Here is a 12,649-nt window from a genome sequence, read left to right as displayed (position 1 = left end):
ACAACACGAGAACAAACGACAACAATACGAGAACAAACGACAACAATACGAGAACAAACAACGACGCAAACAACAAGAACAAACAACAACACGAGAACAAACGAACAACAACACACAGGTGGAGGTTAAAGGTCACAGATTAGTTTTGGATTAGAGATCTTCCCTCTTCCTCCTGGTTAGAGACTCCAGATCCAGTTTCTGCAGAATGTACGCACAATGAAAACCCCATCGCAGACTTGTTTTTGTTTTGTTTTGACCCCGTCAGTCCTGGTGGACAGTGCGAGCTCTGATTTCCACCGTAACAAACACCACCACCTTCAAATAAACCTGTTTTATAAGATTAAACTCCACCGGTTCTTTGTGTCTGCCTGAATCAGATCTAGTCCACACAGACACTTGTGGGCAGGGCTTAATTTGTAAAACAGTTGATGCCGAACACAAATAGTAGGCGGTCCTGAGGGGGGGGGGGGGGTGTCTCTGTGATTCCTACACCAGAAAATTTGGAATAAAAGAGAGATGTCATTTCCAGCATTTTGGTGTCTTTTAACAGGTTGTCAAAACATCTGTAAACATTTGATTAACTTGATTAAAAACAAGTCTCTCTTGTAAATGACGAGGCTCAATGAGACGAACAACCTGTAGAAATAAAGGATGAATTGAAATTATTATTTTATAGAGCAGTGAATTATAGCAGCTCAAATTCTGTCAAGCGTCCCCCCCCCCCCCCCAACAAACTTCAATGTCCGACTCGAACTCTTCTCGTCCTGCTTGTTGTTCTGCTCCAGTCTCCATCACCGCTGCTTCAATTCTGTGCTGTCCACTAAGGACAGTCCATCCATTTATTTATTTTAGATAATCAATTGGACGGTCTTTTTGACATTTTGATCGCTGTTATTTTTGACTAATTTTGAAACGTGATGTAAATAACACGCACATCAAACATTTCTCTCGTATTTTTTTTTTTTTTTTACTGTAAGCTTTTTCATTTATTATCTTTTGAAATGTATGCAGGAGTTCTGACACCTTGGCAGTTGTGCGCGCTCTGCAGAGCTGTCCGGAGACGCTCCTGTGCCTAAAACGTGCACGGACTGCAGGGCGCGCAGCTGAAGCCGACACCCCACCCACGTCAAAAGCTCCAGTAAATAAATGAGTGGTTAGTGCTACGTTTGTGCCGTTAAAATATTTCTTTGCTGCTTTGGAGTCTGAGACACAGCTGAAGGTGGATGAAGACGCTTCACCCCCGCGGGACATGCGATCAGCGTCTCTGCTGGCAGCAGCGTGTGCACGAGCTGTTGCGCCTGCTGCCGCAGTAACATCCACACAGACATGGACGACGTCTCCTCTCGTTGTATTCTTAATAAATAATCAAAATAAACATGCGCGATGACTTTTCTGGGCGGAGATGTGAGCTGACGGATCCGATTGAACAGTTGCCGGAACGCACACGGTGAAAACGAGGGAGTTCCCGGATCTTGTTCCGGCAGGATCCGGCTCAAATTGACCACTGCTTGTGGGTCTACAGGCACTCGTTCAGGCTGATGATCCTTCTGGATCGCTCGGTTCCTCTCGGGACTCTCGTTTGGTTCTGCTGCTCTCCTTATCGCAGACTCTGTTCAGAACGTTCTCGCCTGCGGTTCCAGGCTGGAACGAGCTGCGAGATCCAGTCAGAAGCAAAGTAGATTTTTTTTTGTGCGTGTTAAGTTTCAAAATGAACTTTGACCTTCAGTTTGTGCTTCAAACTGATTGGTCAGTTTGGATGATGACGACTCAAACTGTCCAACGAGAGAGCAGAAGGATCTTCCAGCTTTGCTACAGACCAGTGATGTGGGCTCTTCTGTCAGTCTGCTTTATATTTTAGAAACTTTTTAATCCCTCATAGAGTTTTGAGGAGTTCAGTTACTTTTCTCTGATTCTGCGACGTTCGAGTGGATTCTTCAGACTCCGGTACCGAACTGTCCGTCCTCTGATTGGACTGATTGTCGTCGTTCACTCAGGTTCAGGTTCAAATAAATCACTGTGGGGAGTTTGAGCTCTAAATGTGTTTTCTGCTGTTTATCTGTGAACAGGAGCTCACGAAACCCTTTTCTTACCGTCTTTGTCTCATTTCTGTATTTTACACATCTACTCATGAACGAGCTTTCAGCTTGATTTACAACTTTAAGCTCGGGAATTGTTAAATGTCATTTTCTTTCCCCGATATCTTGCCGACTCTAATTAGAGCGAAAACTTCATCCATTCAAGAATCTGAAAAAACAATCAAAGTTTTTATAGATTTTCTCCCTTCAGCCCAACTTTTCACTTCCTTTTTTGTTCTTTTTTAAATAGAAACAATCTTTGGTGTTTCTTACTGAGCTGGACTTTAAATTAATTTTTTTGTTTGTGGATTTGGATAAATTTACGAGTTCCAGCATTTTCACACAGACGGTGTTGCTGTTGTTTTATGTTAACTTGAAGAGTTTCTCTGTCCGTCTTTCTGTGCAGGATCGCTCGTTTCTCCAACGTTCATCACCTGTCCATCCACATCTCGAAGAACTTCGGAGCAGAGAACACCCGGGTGTACTACATCGGTCTCAGAGGAGAATACTCACAGGTCGGTTTGAACCACAAGAAACTCTGATTGGCTGCGTTAGGTGTTTTAGTTTGGCTGACATTTTAAAGATACTAATGTATAAATGTAAATTCTCCTTCCTGCTCTGAGTTTTAGTTTTAACAAACCAACTCTTCGAACTCTTCCATCTTTTTAGGCTCACCGACATGAAGTGACCATCTGTAACTACGAGGCAACGGCAAACCCTGCAGACCACAAAGTCGACAACATCGTCCCAAAAACCAACTTCATTTCCTGAGAGGAGGAGGAGGAGGAGGTTTCAGAGGCGTTCGCTGGCTGTCAGAACGATGAGTCCGGTGCTGTGTTCAGGAGCTGAGTCCAGCTCAAACTGAGGGAGAGCTCAGCTCTTGAAGACCAGCGAGCTTCACTTGTTTCCAAGAGCACCGCTGCCTCTGTTTCCGTGGCAACACTTGATGTGATTTAACAGTAAAAACACAAAAGGTTTGATGCACGGAAGATGTTTGACGCTTTTGAATAAAAACACTGATTGCTGAGAGGATAATGAAGCAGTGTCATTTTTTTTTAATAAGGAAAATCATGGTTGCCATGGCAACACCCAAAGTGAATATTTGCTGCAGAGTTTAAGATATTTGACATGAACAAATTAACTTAATTTGATATTTACCAAAACTGAAAATTTGAGCAATTTTTGATGCCTTTTTTGTAAAATGCTTCAGAGAATAAAAGCTAAATATTAAAACTTCTGTTTGACTTTTGTAAAGCTGTAAGTGACCTCAGCTGGATGATTTATTTCCAGAGTTAATCAATACCTGTGATGAAGTCCTTACTGCTTTATGTAAAGTTTAAACAAAAGCAGGGGAAAGGGCTGCTTAAACCATTTTTTCTCTTGACATAAACCCGAGATTGACAAAATGCAGAAACATCACATTTATTGTGACTTAAAAAATAGCTCAGTGTAGAAAAATCTTGCAAAATGCAAAATACCTAAAGCAGCAAAATATTGCCAACAGCATAGGAAGACAAAAAAAAGTATGGAGCAGATTTAAAACGAACAGTTTTAAAAAATGTTGAAAAATTATGGAGACAAAAACCTTTGTAATTCATTCAACCTTTATTTAGACGGGTAAATCCCATTGAGCCTCGAGGACAAGAGACCTGATTTAATTAAATTATGCAAGTTACAAACGGCCAAAACAAAATATGCAGCAATAGATTGTCAAAGACGTACAAAAAAGAAAAAAATCTGTTTAAATACTAAATCATTTACGAAAATAGAAATGTAAAAAATCATAACAAAAAAGAGTAGGCGGTGCTTTCTAGTGACGTCACTACGAATCCTCCCCCTTTTGTACGAACGAATACAGGAAGTCCCGCCCCTTCGTGAACTGGTACAGCAAGCGGTGAGTGGAGGCGTTTTGTGTCAGCTAGCGGGCCGCGGATGGGATTTAAAACCTTTTAATCCGGTTCCAGATTAACTGTTTTGAGATATTCTGTTGTTTAAGGGGTTTTCCCAGAAAGGGCCGGTGTTTAAAGTTCTTAATTTGTACCGTAGCGGCTACCTTCGTTACGTGAAGTCAGACACCGGCAGAGGACAATACGGTTGTCGTTAGCTCCGGCGCTCTTCTGCCCACTCGGTGCATGTGTGTGTGCAGCTACGGGATTAGACCCAGAGGGTGTGAGGGCGGGGGTCTCGGTCAGTGTGTGTGTTCTGGGGCATCACGGGCTTTGTTTGCGCCGTCATCACCATCCTGGCTAAAAGCTGGAGCCATTCATTGTCTCGTCGACAGCCGCCGATGCTAACAGCGTATCAGATGAAACGATGTTATGAAGCGGATCTGCGGCTTTGGGCTCCATGGTGAGCAGCGGGTGACAGTGTAACCCCAGCCCGCCCGTCACTCACTCAGTGCCGCACATTAAAGATCCAGCTGTTTTCCAGCGGATCTGAGCTTTTTGTTCAGGCGCTTCGCGGCCACCCCCATGCAGCCCGCCTGTTCTGAGTGAAGTCACGCAGGAGCGCGTGATGGACTTCTCTGTTCACTTTTATTAAATTAAATATTTATCTGTCAAGTGACACGATGCTTTTATACAAACCCGACGGATTAAAACCATTTTACTCACGATGAATGAGCTGAAAGTTGTTGGTTGTAGCTGAGCATCACCATAAACCCTGCCTGTGTGTTAGCAAAATATCCCATGAACCACTGGACGGATTCTAACGAGCCACACATTTTAGTAAAAACCAAAATTGCTGTAACTCAGTCAAACTTGTAGACGCTGAGCTAGAATTAAGGGTGGTAGTGGCTGAGAGTTGCCCACAAGACATACTGCAAGTGCTGCACACTGAACAGATCTTTGTTTTCAACTTAAGCATTAACATTAATAAATGAACAGTCTGTTAGCAAAATATGTCATGAAGTAATTATAGGATGTGAATGTGCAGCTACAAGTAACTTTGGTGACGATGCTGCTTTTTTAAGAATCAGGGCAGCAGATATATTTTTACTTTTGGTCAATTTGTAATTTTCATCTAACATGATATTTAATTATGTGATTCTTGTTATAAATACTGTATATATATATTTATTTATATTGATCAACCCTCAGAAATACTTGTAGTCTTTAAGATTTAAGATTCTAACCTGAAAAATTCAACTGTGAGCTGCTCACAGTTTATAAGTAAATAGTTTATGAATAAAAGTAAATATGAATAAGCTGAATATATTTTTAAGGTGGCTGTCTCTGAAAAAAAACCACAATAATTTCTCAATTTCAAAACCTTCTAAATCTTGATAATGAAATATGAAAAAGAAACCATTTCCGATAATATTGTGAGAGTACTGATGCGCTGCTTGTGTCGCTCCAGGCTTTAAAAAGGAACTATGTCGTATTTCAGAATGAGTCGGGATGAATTCAGTAAGTTATATTCAGGAGGAAGAAAGCAGAGGCTTCAGTAATCTTTGAAACTTCCTAACCGTTGATTTTACATCCCCTCGCAGTGATGCTGCTCCTGCTGCTCCTGTTGCTCCTGCTGCTCCTGCTGCTCCTGCTGAACGACTGTTTGGCGTAAACGTGTCGTTTCGCTCGGTTTGATGTTGTCTGATGTTTCACAGCCACAGAAAAAACCCTCAAGTGTTTTTTTTTATCCGAGTTTAAGGAAACTGTCAGACAAGATGCAAAAAGCTCAAATACAACTCAAGTTATTTATCAGCTAAATGTAACTAAAGAAGCGTCAGTAATTTTGTATTACTCACTCTGCAGGTTATTTGAATAAGAAATTAAGAGAATCAATTACGTATTTTTTATTGTTATACATTACCAAAGTTGAGGGAAATAAGTTAATTTTTTTTATTTTATTGTTCTCACATTTGAGTTCTTGTAGATCTTAATTAAAACTGAACAATGTGAGATGTTAAGAGCTTTATTATTGTTTTTATTTTAATATTCACTGTAAGGTCACGTCAGAAGAGGTCATCACGTTTTTATTGACGCTGTTTGTTTGTGACTCGTTAACTCTCAGAGTCGTCCAGATTTAAGATGGCCGCCGCCACTAGTCAACCTCAGACGACACAAAACGGCTTTAACTCATCAGTTTCACAGAAACTGAGCTAAAGTCTGGTGTGGTAGTATCTGAGGGTCATCTTCAGTCCGTACTCGTCTCCAAAGATCTCACAGTCTAGATCTAATCAAATGTCCTTCTTCTCGTTAAGACGATCGGAACTGGCGTGAAACGAGACGGGCGACATGCATTCCTTCAAACAATGCTTCAAAGTGTGCTGGCGTCCAGTTAGCCCAGTAAAAACTGTTCAATAAACATAAAGTTATGTTTAAATACGTTTTAAGTTGTTGGTTTGTGAGAGACTTTTGAGAACTCAAATCACAAAAAGTCCAGAGTTTGAGAACAAACGTTTGTGTTTTAGGTGAAACATCCGGTCCTGACGGGAACGTGGAGCCGTCAGTCCTGAGTCTGGGTTCAGTACCGGTTCTTCTGGGCCCCCACCCCTGTGGATCTGCTCAGTTCGCTCTTTGGCTCGGGCTGAACCCTCTGTCTCCGGCTTCTTTCCCGTCTGTCACTCATTTATCCGGGTCAGGCAGCAGAACTAAAGAACGGTCGCCTTTCGGGCACACTTTGCACCCTGAAGTCACGTTTTCCGCCCAGCTGCTTCGGCTGCTTGTTGGACTTTCACACACGCTCGGTGTTTAGCTGCCGTGGAATTTAACTCATTAGGAGTTTTCCTGCTGAAGGTTTACTCATTAACCTTCATGTTTCAGACACTCTCCGGTTGCTTCTCAGGCAGTTGTGGTCTCTGATCCGCTCGTGAAACCTCCTGATCGCAGCTCGTTGTTGAGTCTGACCCACGACGAGCTGCGGTCGATTCTCAGCGCAGTTTCATTTAGTTTGACCTCAGACTTCTGAGTTCTTCTTGGGCCCAGCAGGCCGGACGTTTAGCTTTAACTGGTTTGTTGAACCGAGTGTTCCTCAGAGCCGGAGCTTTTAGGTCCAGTTTAGTCTGTACGTGTGTCTGCAGAGCCTCCGACCACCCGTCTGTGAGCTTTAGAGACAAACAGCTTTATTTAAATTTCAATTAACAAGAAAAATCTGCTGCTTTTTATTGTTTAGATAAAAATAAACACGTTTTGTTGTATTGAGACAAAAAGCTGCAGCAACAACAGAAAACGTTCTGCTTTAAGAGCCGACACTGAGCTGGACTTGAGACGTTCCCCTGCCCTCTCTGGATTATTTTTACATTAAACTTTTATATTTGGGGATTTTTAATTTAACAAATGTGTTTACAAGAAGTCACAAACATTTTCTCATTTAAAAAAGTCGCAGCCATCTCCGTCAGAGGTTTAAAAGTGAATCTGTTGTTTGGATTGAATGTGATCTTGTTAAACCAGATTAAAGTGATGTGATAACTGTTTAAACTTGGATCGTACAGAAGAAGCTCAGACTTCATCTGAAGGCACCGCAGACCCAACAAAGACCTTCGGCTGAGTTTTGAGCTGCTGTGTGAAATGTTTCGCCTCGCTGTGATGGAGCTGACCTCTGCTTTGCGTCTTCTTGTTCCAGCACCTCCTTCAGTGTATGTGTGGCAACAACATGTCTCTACCGCTGCTCGCCGAGGCTGTGACGGTGTCCGGGTCGGAGAAGGAGACTGCAGCGGTGAGTAGAGCCCGCAGCGAGCTGTTCGTCACCAATACAACTCGTGACGTTCAGAGCTTGAAGTCTCACGACCAAAGACGAGCTACAAACATGACGCAGCGCCACGAACGTTCTTCCTCAGATTGTGACACAACTCTTGTTTCATTTATCGGTCATGAGCACGTCTCTAATCTGAGTTTTAAGGAAAATGTTAACGATGAGTTTTGTTTTTGGCGCAGATGATCTTCCTGCACGGATTAGGAGACACAGGGTGAGTATACTTCTGGCTGCTGCAGCTTATAAACCTAAAAAAGATTATAAATCTTACAGATATTGAGATAAACTAGACACCCTGAGATCTCTAATACTCTGGAGAAAAGGCGCCAGATCTGCACCCAGCAGGCTGAACTGGTCCGTTTCCCGTTTCAGGCACGGCTGGGCAGAAACTCTGGCAGGGATCCAGGTTCCTCACGTCAAGTTCATCTGCCCTCACGCGTGAGAACTAGTTTTCCTCCTCTGTTATATTTCCTCCTTCGTTTTGACTCGTCAACTAAAGCACTCTGCTCCTCTTCCCCCCCCCAGGCCTAAGATCCCCGTCACCCTCAACATGAGGTCCCTGATGCCCGCATGGTGAGTTGGCCCGCCCCTCCGCTCAACGCTGGATGCTGTTGTTTCCATGGAAACCGCAGTAATGTTTGTTTGTGCGCAGGTTCGACCTCATGGGTCTCAGCCCCGACTCCCAGGAGGACGAAGCAGGAATCAAGAAGGCAGCAGAAAACAGTGAGTTTAGTTTCTGACGCCAGCAGAGACCAGGAGATGCTCTGAAGCTCGTCACACTCGCCTTCTACCGTTTCACTCCTACATCAGCAGCGGATCATTAGAAGATCATTTGTTAGGAGTAACTCAAACGTTGATTTTCCCATGAAGCGCGGTCATGTCTCTGTTTTCTTCCAGTCAAGGCCATCATCGAACACGAGGCTAAAAATGGGATCCCCCCAAACCGGATAATCCTCGGTGGTTTCTCTCAGGTGGGGTGGGCCTCGTGTTTCTGTCATCGTCAGTGAGAGGTCGGCGTTGTGTTGAGTGTAACGTTCGTTTGTGTTGGTCCTCAGGGCGGGGCCTTGTCCCTGTACACCGCTCTGACCTGTCAGCACCAGCTGGCCGGCGTCGTGGCCCTCAGCTGCTGGCTGCCTCTTCACAGGAGTTTCCCTTCGGTACCAAAACTCTCTGAATCCATATTTTAAACCTTGAACTAGTTCTGCAGGTACAGCGAGGGGGGCTAACGGTCCGGGTCTGTTTGTCCTGCAGGCGTCGAGCGGGAACAAGAACCTCCCGATCCTGCAGTGCCACGGAGAGATGGACTTCATGATCCCCGCGCAGTTCGGTGCCATGACCGCAGAAAAACTCAAATCCATAGTCAACCCTCAGCTGCTCACCTTTAAGACCTACCCAGGGCTCCCTCACAGCTCCTGTCCCCAGGTACCGCCGCCGCCAGATCCACAGGAAACACGTTGACCCGCCGCCGAAAGGCCAAGGCGGGCAATCATGTATTTGCTTGTGTAAATGTTGAACTTGCAAAATGTGCTCATGGAATGTACATCATTTAGTTTTGGGCGTCAGATGGGTGCCAGTGACAACTAACCTTTCAAAACACAACGGCCGTTCAGGCAGTTTGACAGACTGAACTGGAGCTTGGGTGGAAGCAGCCGAGGGGGCTCCAACAAATATTCTGAGAAGATCTTTGGTAAAAATTACCATGAACTAATTGGTGTAAAATCATGAATAAAAATATCTCATGAACCACCAAACAGATTTTAATAAAACTTAAAAATTAAATTATTTGGTTGTCCCTTTTTAACTGATTAACCTTTGGAGTCAAACCAAATTCAAGATGGCCTCCACAGCCAGCTTAGCAAACACAACGATGGTTATAACAAAGACTCTTACAGATGTTGAGCTAACATCTGGTGTGGAAGTAGCTGAGAGTCGTCACCAACACAGAGTCCCTTCAAAGAAAGTCTGTTAAATGCAGTTTGTTGTTTGGTGACTTCACGTCCAGCTTCATGATTGTTCTGGTTCTGGTTCGAGGAACCGCTTGTCTTCATGAGGATGAGTTGATCCCGCTCAGGAACCACGAGTCAAATGTTTCTCATCGGCTTCTGCTTGAATCAGAACGTTTCAGACGTACACAACCCCAACAAGTTCAAGTGCCCGTGACGTGCATTTCCTGCAAATACAAGGAGTGGAAGAAAACATCTGGATGTTTAACGTTTGCCATAATAACACAGGATTTTACCCATTTTTTCACATAACTGCACAAAGTTCAAAATAAAATATGCCAGAGTGAAACAGGAAGTGACATCAAAGGGGAACTTCCTGGTCTTTTTTTTTTTTTTAATATTATTTGAACTCAGGCTCATCTTCGTCTAATCGTGACTCAAAATAAGAAACCTCAGATTCTTCTCGTTGCAACATCTGATCACATGCAGGAGTTCCCCTTTAACATCACTTCCTGTTACATGACATCACTTCCTGTTACTGCTCATGAAACTCTCTACTGTTTATCTCAGTGCTGTGATTTTTATTTTTGCATGACATAACATTATTGTTTCAAACCTGCATTCATATTTATTACTAAAAACTGTCGTAACACTTTAACTTCTCTAAACTTTTTGCTTTTCCTTCTTTGATGTCGTTTGTTTCTGCTCTTGCAGGAGATGGCAGCTGTAAAGGAATTTATCGAGAAGCATTTGCCTCGGATCTGACCTCACCTCATCCCCACTGTGACCTCCTCTCCGAGACACTGACCTCTGACCCCTGATATGCTAATATTCCTGCAGGAAACAGCCATGAGCCCCCCCGCCCACACACACACACACACGCATATAAAAGATGAAACGCGTCTCAGCGGAGCGTCTCGTACGGTCCAATCAGAAAATGAGCCTCGGCCTTCGGAGGGACAAACACCGACTCTCGCAGCACATTCCCGTCTTTTTCTTCCTCTCTCTGTCGCCCTGATTCGTTTGTTGTTAACACGGTTTGCTTCATTTAATCATCTTCTTTCAGTCGTTCCGTCGCAGCCTCGCTTCTTCTGACTGTTGTTGGGGTCACTGGAGAACCAGCAGAAAGGCCGAGTCAGCTCCGCCTCCTCCATCCTAAAGTTGTGGCTCAACGTTTCTGTTAAATCAAAAATGGATGAAACTGAAACTGACTGAACACAAATGGGAGTTTGTTACAACCGAGGTCAGTTGAGCAGCGTCGAGACCCAAAACGCAGACTCCTACAGACTTACTCAGACCCTCCTTATATGTGAGATGGTTTCTGTCATCAGGGAGAAGGCTCCGAGTCAGTCGGACCCAGACCCAGCCCAGACTTCAGGGAGTCTAGTTCCTGTCCACGCAGGCTCACTCCTGGTGAAACCTCCCTTCCATATTTGGTGGTGATCAGACCTTTCGTACACGTCGTATCCTCGTGGGGAACAAAAACACTTCTGCTTTGGCATAGAAAGGTTACTTACACCACTCACACCAGGTTTACTCTCCTCCTTCACTCTTGAGTTTAAACGAGTCCAAATAAAACGCGTTAGCTTCTAGTTGAAACCTTTTTCAGACTTGAAGCTTCTGACGGCTTCGATCAAATGTTCGAACGCTTCCGTTGTTTTGACCTTGTCGTATCTTCACGCTGGAAAGTTCGAAGAACCTCTTCTAAAGCTCCGGACTTTAGCGTTTTACCCCACAGCTCGTAAGCGCACAGTGCTTAATTATTACCAGCTAAAGCTAACGTGGTTAGCGAGCAAAGCTTTTGCCTTTCTGGCTCGTTTGGGAGAAAACCTCAGGAAAGCAGAGGTTCTGTAACGTCCAGCGGCGGCTGGTTTAAGCAGCTCGGGGATTAAAAACACCGACTGGCTTTGCACCCGCAGGTTTTATTGCACTTAAAGTGAGAAAAGTAGATGTGAACTCTGCTGAAGAAGAAGCTGCAGCTTCACATCGCAGCTGAAGCAAATCCCCACCACATGTTCTCATCTTGATGGTTCGTGTTCCTTAAATGTCAGATCTGTCAGATGAATCTGTGGCTGCTGGTTCGTTTACCTCCAGGAACAGCTGTGGCGACTGGAACTAGGTCATCGTTGGTGGGGAGCCGTTTGGGATGGAGGGATGTGAGTTTTGATGCGTTTACGCTCAGATTTGTTCTTTAATTTCTGCAGATGAAAAGATGAGTTCAGTTGAAACGGTAAACCTGCCGGTTTTGAAGGGTTTAGATAAAAGTTGGTTTTAAATGTCGAGCTCTGACTTCACGGTGCTCCACCACCCTGCTCCATCGCTGACGTTTGTTCCTAAAGATTCCCCATTTTTCCTTTGCGTTTAGCATTTCACCAGCTTCAGCGTGGTTCTTGGCAGAATACTTTACTTACATTGTTAATTTCAGAATTATATCTACGTATCCGGAAAACTACCGGAGTCAAACTGCATCAATTGATTTGGTTCAGGATAACGTTAATGTTTGGATTTATAATTTCTAATGAGTACCTTTAATGTTGAGGAAGACCACAAGAGAGGGTCGGGCGCAGCTTTTATTTAATATTCAGACATGGATCACAATTATTAATAACCTTCAATCAGTCAAATCCCACTGAGGTCACAGATCTCAGCTTCAAGGGAGGCCTGGACCTGAAGGCAGCCATTATCACAGGCACTGCTCACTGTCCTGAAGCAGGACTTGGTTTTAAACTTTGTCTCACATTCGCCCCCAAAAAACTCGACTTAAATGAAAAAATATCTAGATTTATTTGTTTTTAATGCCTGGCTAAAACCCGACTTACCTGAACCGTTACTAGAGCAGCTCTCTGCTCCGACTGCTGCTGACCTGCAGTAATGGAGTCGGACTCGATTCTGCAGGGACTGACTCGGTCCATCTGACTCGGTCTTTTAGGGACTGACTCG

General features: G+C 44.0%; 2 protein-coding genes across 2 annotated transcripts in view; both read left to right on the top strand.

Moving 5' to 3' along the window:
* pithd1 (PITH (C-terminal proteasome-interacting domain of thioredoxin-like) domain containing 1) overlaps nt 1-3,114 on the top strand; it is a 5,764-nt gene extending 2,650 nt beyond the window's left edge. The window contains exons 5-6 of the mRNA XM_037692797.1: nt 2,482-2,590; nt 2,745-3,114. Coding sequence (XP_037548725.1) covers nt 2,482-2,590; nt 2,745-2,846 — 211 coding nt within the window. The 3' untranslated portion in view covers nt 2,847-3,114. The remainder of the gene's footprint in view (nt 1-2,481; nt 2,591-2,744) is intronic.
* An 839-nt stretch (nt 3,115-3,953) lies between these two features.
* lypla2 (lysophospholipase 2) lies at nt 3,954-11,646 on the top strand. The gene is made up of 10 exons (XM_037693411.1): nt 3,954-3,969; nt 7,638-7,730; nt 7,949-7,980; nt 8,139-8,204; nt 8,292-8,339; nt 8,419-8,489; nt 8,664-8,737; nt 8,822-8,923; nt 9,018-9,188; nt 10,424-11,646. Exons 2-10 carry the CDS (start codon nt 7,653-7,655, stop codon nt 10,472-10,474), a joined length of 693 nt encoding a protein of 230 aa, XP_037549339.1. The 5' UTR covers nt 3,954-3,969; nt 7,638-7,652; the 3' UTR covers nt 10,475-11,646.
* Nucleotides 11,647-12,649: the final 1,003 nt, after the last annotated feature.

The sequence above is a fragment of the Nematolebias whitei genome, chromosome 19, assembly GCF_014905685.2.
Source record: "Nematolebias whitei isolate Nwh7 chromosome 19, NemWhi1, whole genome shotgun sequence".
Taxonomy (NCBI): Eukaryota; Metazoa; Chordata; class Actinopteri; order Cyprinodontiformes; family Rivulidae; genus Nematolebias; species Nematolebias whitei.
This window is presented reverse-complemented; position numbering and strand designations above follow the sequence as displayed.